The following is a 7003-nucleotide window of genomic DNA, read 5'->3' on the forward strand; positions in this document are numbered from 1 at the left end:
CTTTTGGCGACAGCAAGAAGTTAGTGATTTTACCAAAGGGTTCAAACATTTTTAGTGCGTGGTTTGATGGCACTTAAAAGTTGTATACATTGTTGAAGTAACTTCATTGTGAGGTAAGTTATTTTTAGTGGTTTCCTAATTCGCATATGATAGGGGTGATTTCGATCAGGTTGTAACAATGCCGCGTGTGTACAAGAAGGTGCTGGGCTTTTCTGCAAAGAAGAATTACAGCGAGGAGTACCTTCAGAAGGCTACTAAGGCCGTTTTGACTAATCAGTTGTCTATCAGAAAGGCATCAGAACAGTATGCCGTGCCCTATACAACTTTAAATGATCGGGTAAAAAGAAGGCTCCAAAATCTTATGGTGGGCAACCAGTTTTAAGCCACGTAGACGAAACTGTTCTAGTAGAAGACCTAAAAAAGGTGCCGAATGGGGATTTCCTCTGAAGAGGATAGATATCCGAAACCTAGTACAAAATTATCTCAATCGAAGCGGCCGTACTGAAAGAAGATTTCGAGATAATAAGCCGGGAAAGGACTTTTTTTTAAAATTTATCAAGCGGCATCCAATTCTCACCGAAAGAATGTGTGAAAATGTTAAGCGTGTAAGGGCAGGAGTTGACAGGAATGCAATTAATAATTATTTCGATTATCTGGAACTCACCCTACAAGATGTACCGCTCATGAATATAATAAATTTCGATGAGACGAATTTTACGGATGATCCTGGGCAGACTAAAGTCATAATCTAGAGGGGTGTGAAGATGATCATGGATTCGTCTAAAATTAGCATCAGCGTAATGAATGTTCGCTGCAGCTGCAGACGGCAAGGTTTTATGTCCTCACACAGTGTATAAATCAAAACGCATATACCCAACATGGACCGAAGGTGGTGTCGATGGTGCTAGCTATAACCGAAATAGCAGTGGTTGGTTCGACTTCGAGATGTTTCAGGATTGGTTTGATAAGATATTATTACCCTATGTACGAATGAAGACGAAGACTGAATGGAAAAACTTGTATAATTGACGACAATCTGTCTAGTCATCTTTCGTTAGATGTGATACGTTCGTGTGAAGTTAATAACATCGTGTTTGTTCTCCTGCCGCCGAATGCCATTCACATTTGTCAACCACTGTATGTTGCTTTTTACCGGCCTTTAAGAGCAGCCTGGAGGAATGTTCTAGACGAATGGAAGGCATCGAATAGAGGAGTTGTGCCTAAAAGTGTATGGAAATACACTTGTTAAAAAGAACATTGGACAAAGTGGGTATAAATTTAGAGACCAATGTGATTGCTGGATTTGCAGCATGTGGAATAGTCCCTTTAAACAGAGAAAGAGTGTTGAAGAAGTTGCCAAAGCCATCCGAAGAGTGTTGAAAAAGCTGGACAAAGATGGAGTGTAACATTAATTGAACATCTTAACCAGTCTTTACCAAAGTGGGCGATAACGCCCCCTTGTGGGCGCTGCAGGTCTCAAGGGGGGCGGTATGAGACCCAGAAGAAAATGGGGGCGTTGTGTAGAGGCGGGCGGGCGGGGGGTGATTTGTAATTTTATTTAGCTAAGAGGCCTCTTAAACAACAACTGCAAGAGCTGTCGACTCTCAACAATAACTTGTGAACATCAACTAATATGAATTAAAAGATTGCTCAAACTCCGTTTTATATTTCTCTCCGCGTAGTTCATATATCTGTCCTATTTTATTGAATATAGAAAAAATTAATAGTTATTAGTACTCGTAGATATCTATCATGTTTTAACAAGTTTTTGTTAAATAACCCGAATTGTGCATTCCTGTATCAGTCGGCTGGTTCATTGAATGCTTGTTCGGACTTGTTGAGTACGATTGAGCATCGAATGAGATAAACGAGTTTATGCATGTTTGTTTTATTCCTGTCGGTGCGTGCTGCTTAAGCATTCCTATATAAACAATGTAATATTTATTTTATTTTAATTTGTGGTCTCGCGCGCAATAGATGAGCAGTACTTACGCCTCCTCTACTCGCGAAGTTGAACGTATTTCTCAAAGCAAAACAATGTCGGAAGTAAAAAAGAAGAGACGGCAATACTCTGCGGAATATATTAAATTCGGATTTATTGAAAATCCCACAAACCCATCGTCGCCTTTGTGTCTTCTATGTCTAAAAACATTTTCGAATGAAGCAATGAAGCCTTCAAGGCTGCAAGATCATTTGAATAAAATGCATCCAGATAAGAAAGACAAGAATGTAGCATATTTCCAAGACCTAGAGAAGAAGCATAATACTCAGCCAAGTGTAGTAAAACTATTTTCGGCGGCTGCTAAGCAAGATGACGACGGACTTCGAGCTTCGTACAATATCTTTTTGTTAATTGCTCAAAAAGGCAAACCACATAACATCGGAGAAGAGTTAATATTGCCAGCAATAAATGAAGTTATAACTACTGTGCTTCATAAACCGGCCGCAGATATTATCCGAAAAATTCCTTTGAGTAATAATTCTGTGCAAAGACGAATTGATGAAATGGCTGAAAATATTGAAGAATAATTGTGCGATCACCTGAGGACAAGTCAATTCTCAATTCAGCTCGATGAGTCCACTTTACCAACTAATGAAGCATTTTTGTTGTCTTACGTGAGGTTTATTAAAGATGAGAAAATATGTGAAGAACTATTATTTGCTAGAAATTTAGAGACCGATACAAAAGGTGAAACCATATTCAATACATTGGAAAAGTTTTGCGATGAGAAAGAGATTCCTTTGAAAAATATTATTTCAGTTGCTACGGATGGCGCTCCGGCTATGACAGGGTGCCATAAAGGCTTCATAGCGTACTTAAAAAATAAAATTCCAGATGTCCTTGGTGTACATTGCGTTATTCATAGACAACATTTAGTTGCTAGAAACTTAAGTGAAAAACTATTTCAATCACTGCAATATGTCATCAAAGCAGTCAATAAAATCCGCAACAGCTCTTTGAATGATAGATTATTTCATCAGCTTTGTGTTACTAATGACGAGGATTTCAACCGTTTGTTGTTTCATACTGAAGTTCGTTGGCTATCAAGAGGCAATTGTCTGACTCGATTTTACAACCTGTTTGACTCTGTTATAGAGTTCTTGGAAACTAAAGATACAGAATTGCACGACAAGCTCATAACATCAAAGAATGATATAGCTTACATGACAGACCTGTATAAATTGTTCAACGACATGAATCTCCAACTGCAAGGCGATAAACTAAATTTAATTAAAACAAAAAACGTCGTTGCTGCTTTCGCAGCCAAACTGCTTCTACACAAAAAGAATCTGGGCAGACGTGAGTTTCACAATTTTCCAAATTTATCAGTATCATGCAGTAACGACGAATTGTTTGCCTACTGCCAACATTTGGAAAACCTCCACATTGACTTCACCGAACGATACCAGGACATTTTGAACTTGGAAATACCAGACTGGGTGTTGGATCCGTTTTCAAATGTCAACACAGCAATGTCACCTCAGCTGGAAGAAGAACTTATAGAATTGACAACAAACGAGGAAATAAAAATCAAGTTCAAAAATGGTTACCAAGAATTTTGGCTTCAAAAACCGATCCCTCAATTGTACCCTGGATTGTGGTCAATCGTTCAACGATTCTTGATAGCATTCCCATCGTCATATTTGTGTGAACGTGGATTTAGTGCTGTGACAACACTGCTTACTAAAAAGAGAAATCGTTTGCTTGTTACCGAACGTGGCGACTTGCGACTGTTCTTGAGTAAATTGGAACCTGATATCAACAAACTTATTAAACAGCATCAGATTCATCCTTCACATTAGTTTTTATATAAGGATTGATTATTTTAGTTATATTTTTAATAAAAGATACTCTGTTTTAATACTATAAAGTTGCGTTTCAATAATCATTCTTATTGGCAGGTGGAGCCCGTAAGAGTTAACTTGAGACCTAAGCGCCGTTGTATGTTACCTACTGCGCTCAGGTTTCAAGTTGCGGGTTATAGTAAAAGTTTCGTTTAGAATTCTCCGTTAATATACATAATATACATATATAGGTCACAATAATTAATTAATTTAATTTGAAGTTATAGTGGTTTATAAATAGATGAAAAAATGGGGGCGCTAAAAAAATATTTATTCTCAAAGTGGGCAGTAGACAAAATAAGTTTGGGAACCACTGATCTTAACTTATGTCGATCAAATGCAACAACCGCAACGCGCCAACAGCGAGGCAATCGATTGAATATTTTTTCAGGGAAAGGTGTCGTAGTGAGCGATTTTAGTAGTATATATATAGCGACTCTGGATCAGAGTGGGGATGACTTTTTTTGGTATTATTATCTCCTTTCTACGCATGCGCGGGGCGTGGCTTGTAATTTTTTTTTTCTGATTGGTTTTTTTTTGAGAGGGGGCGTGNCAGGTTACCCTCTACTCTGTGACACCGCCTGATGCGCACCCTTGTCAGGACACTTACTCCGCCTTGGACATGGGTAGGGAGTGCTTCTACCCAGAGGACCGCTGACTTTTTGGCGCCTGTCGAGGTTCCCATGCGATTGCCACTACATGTTAGTGGCCACACCGAGAGAGCCTCCTTTTTGCCTCGGCAGGCTTTATTGCGGAGACGAGCGGACCACGCGTCAGCCTACCTCGTCTGTGCTGAGCTTACATCGCATTCGAATGTCAGCTGCCGCGTACTTTCCCCTCAGGGATTCCGCGGCTTCCTCTGGCACACCAGACGGATGCTTCCGGACCTCCGCCCGTGTCCGTCGGCTGCTTCCCACAATCACTTTTGCTTCCAGATGGCCGGGATACCTTTAGCTTTGCCATAACATATGTATACCCCGGAAGAACAGATAAGTAAACTCATGAGATCATATTACATGATTACGGACCGTTTCTCAAGCGCCCTTAAGTGGCTATTCCACACGATCTTGTGAACATTCTCTTACAAAGTTTCCAGCAACAATATGGACATTTTGGGACATCAAAATTATTTCTAATTTTAAAACCAATTTTATTTTTCCCAGAAATGTATAACAGAATCCGATGGTTTGTACGAGCATATGACGTTTGTTAGAAAGTAAAATTTACTTTCATGTATCTTGCCGGGTCTCCACAATCTATTGTTCGTGAAAATTTAGGAGACTTGATGACTGTCGACTTCTATGGCCCGCTCCCTGAGAGGCGTTCCAAATGCTCGTATATTCTTGTGGTCAGTAACTCGTTTTCAATGTTCGTCAAACTTTATCCCCTTAGACGTGCACAAGTTAAAATTTCCACTCTATTAACAATTTTTCCAAATTTATCAAAGTCAAATTTGTGTTATTAGGTCACGGTAATCAATTTACATCCAAAGCTTGGCAAGACCTTTTAAAGAAACACGGTATAATCCCAACATTCTCCCCATTCGAAATCCAGCTGCAAATTCGACCGAACGAGTTATGAAAGAGTTAGGACGATTGTTTAGAACCTACTACCAACTATCACATTCTGGTGGAGTGAACAAACTTCAGGATATCTAAACACTTTGCAATGAGACTCCCAATTTGTCCACTGGTTACTCACCTTTGGAAATCCTAAATGGACATAACGCTCCAAACCCACTAAGTAATTTAATTTCTTCCTACCTGTCCCGAAGTACCCACAAAACCATTGACGAAATAAGAGACGAAGTTCGTCAAAGACTAAATGACCTAGTACTACTTAGAGAAAACCCCGTGTCAGATCTTTCGAAAAAAAATAATATACAAATTTTGTCCGTTATATTCTGGTCCTTATGTCACCGCAAAGCCCTACCGTAATGTAAGGAATCCCAAATATTACTATAGGGCTTACAATTCAATATTCAGGCAGACTGTTTAGGATGGTGAAAGTTCATTTTGTGGCTTCCATAAACTTTCAAAGGGGCGTTCTAAAGGTGTTCCCTTTGTTTAAATTTAAATTAGAACGGTACTAATTTAAAATAATTAAAACTAAATTTATTTATGCGACCTCTTACGGTTGACATGGTAGTTCTTGCAGGAGATTCTGTGGATCGATAGAAAAAAAACTGTTTTAACAGCGCGAGAGTNTTTTTTTTCTAGAACCTGAAGATACCACATCGTTTCACATATGGTTTAAAATTAACGACCATAATTCGGAACCGTGGTTAATCTCAGATCTCAAGACATCAGAATATGTCAGATTGAAACGTACGTATATAGTAATTATAATTAATACCAATAATAGTTTTTTAATAATTCCTGCTGTTGCTGTTATGAAAAATGAAATTGAGCTCTCGAAACCAAAAACTGAGGATGGAGTTCAGTTTAAAAATCATTTATTATCTTCTCTTGATCAACAATTTCATGATAATGAGTCATACCCGATATTATCTGTTGCAACTATCTTGGACCCTCGATTCAAAAAATTACATTTTCAAAAGGCTATGCATGCCGCAGATGCGGTTGAGTACGTTCGTAAAGAAATGAAGTCTAGTGTCACTTCAACCTCTACATCTCAATTAGTTTCAACTACAGTAAATTTTGAAGCTCAATTAAATAAAAATAATATTTGGCGTCACCACGATCATGTTGTTGCTAAAACAAGTAAAGCAAGTTATTCGTTGGATGGTATAACATTTGAGCTGAAGCAATACATTACGCAGCCTGTCATTCCAAGAAATGAGAACCCTTTGAAATATTGGCAGCTTTTGAAACCTTCCTTCCCAAACCTTCACCAGATTGCGATGAAGTATTTTTGTGTAGTCGGAACGTCAGTTCCGTGTGAACGGCTCTTCTCTGAAGCTGGAAATATCAAGACTGATGACCGAAATCGTCTTACTGGGGAGAATTTAGATAAGTTACTTTTTTAAGTAGTTTAACTTCAGAAGATTGAGGTTTTGATCTATACTAAATTACTGAATTATCACCATTATATTACTATTATACTTGTCTTTGGATAAATGATTAATCATCAGTATCGGTCATTATTTTAAGATTGCTATTGTGATAATAGATATAAAAAAAATTTTATTTACTAA

General features: G+C 38.3%; 2 protein-coding genes across 2 annotated transcripts; both read left to right on the forward strand.

Annotated features, from left to right (window-relative positions):
- The first annotated feature begins 1963 nt into the window (after positions 1–1963).
- On the forward strand, positions 1964–4061 carry LOC112906406 (zinc finger BED domain-containing protein 5-like). The gene has a single exon (XM_025980467.1). It carries the CDS (start codon positions 1978–1980, stop codon positions 2527–2529), a length of 552 nt encoding a protein of 183 aa, XP_025836252.1. The 5' UTR covers positions 1964–1977; the 3' UTR covers positions 2530–4061.
- On the forward strand, positions 3166–4504 carry LOC112906399. The gene is made up of 3 exons (XM_025980455.1): positions 3166–3301; positions 3332–3547; positions 4389–4504. The coding sequence occupies exons 1-3, from the start codon at positions 3166–3168 to the stop codon at positions 4502–4504; spliced, it is 468 nt and encodes a 155-aa protein (XP_025836240.1).
- The last annotated feature ends 2499 nt before the right edge of the window (positions 4505–7003 follow it).

This window comes from Agrilus planipennis, unplaced genomic scaffold (genome assembly GCF_000699045.2).
Source record: "Agrilus planipennis isolate EAB-ADULT unplaced genomic scaffold, Apla_2.0 scaffold187, whole genome shotgun sequence".
Classification (NCBI taxonomy): Eukaryota; Metazoa; Arthropoda; class Insecta; order Coleoptera; family Buprestidae; genus Agrilus; species Agrilus planipennis.

Bases quoted from the DNA above. Each gene is read 5' to 3' on its own strand.
- LOC112906406 (XM_025980467.1), top strand. From the start codon at position 1,978: ATGAGCAGTACTTACGCCTCCTCTACTCGCGAAGTTGAACGTATTTCT.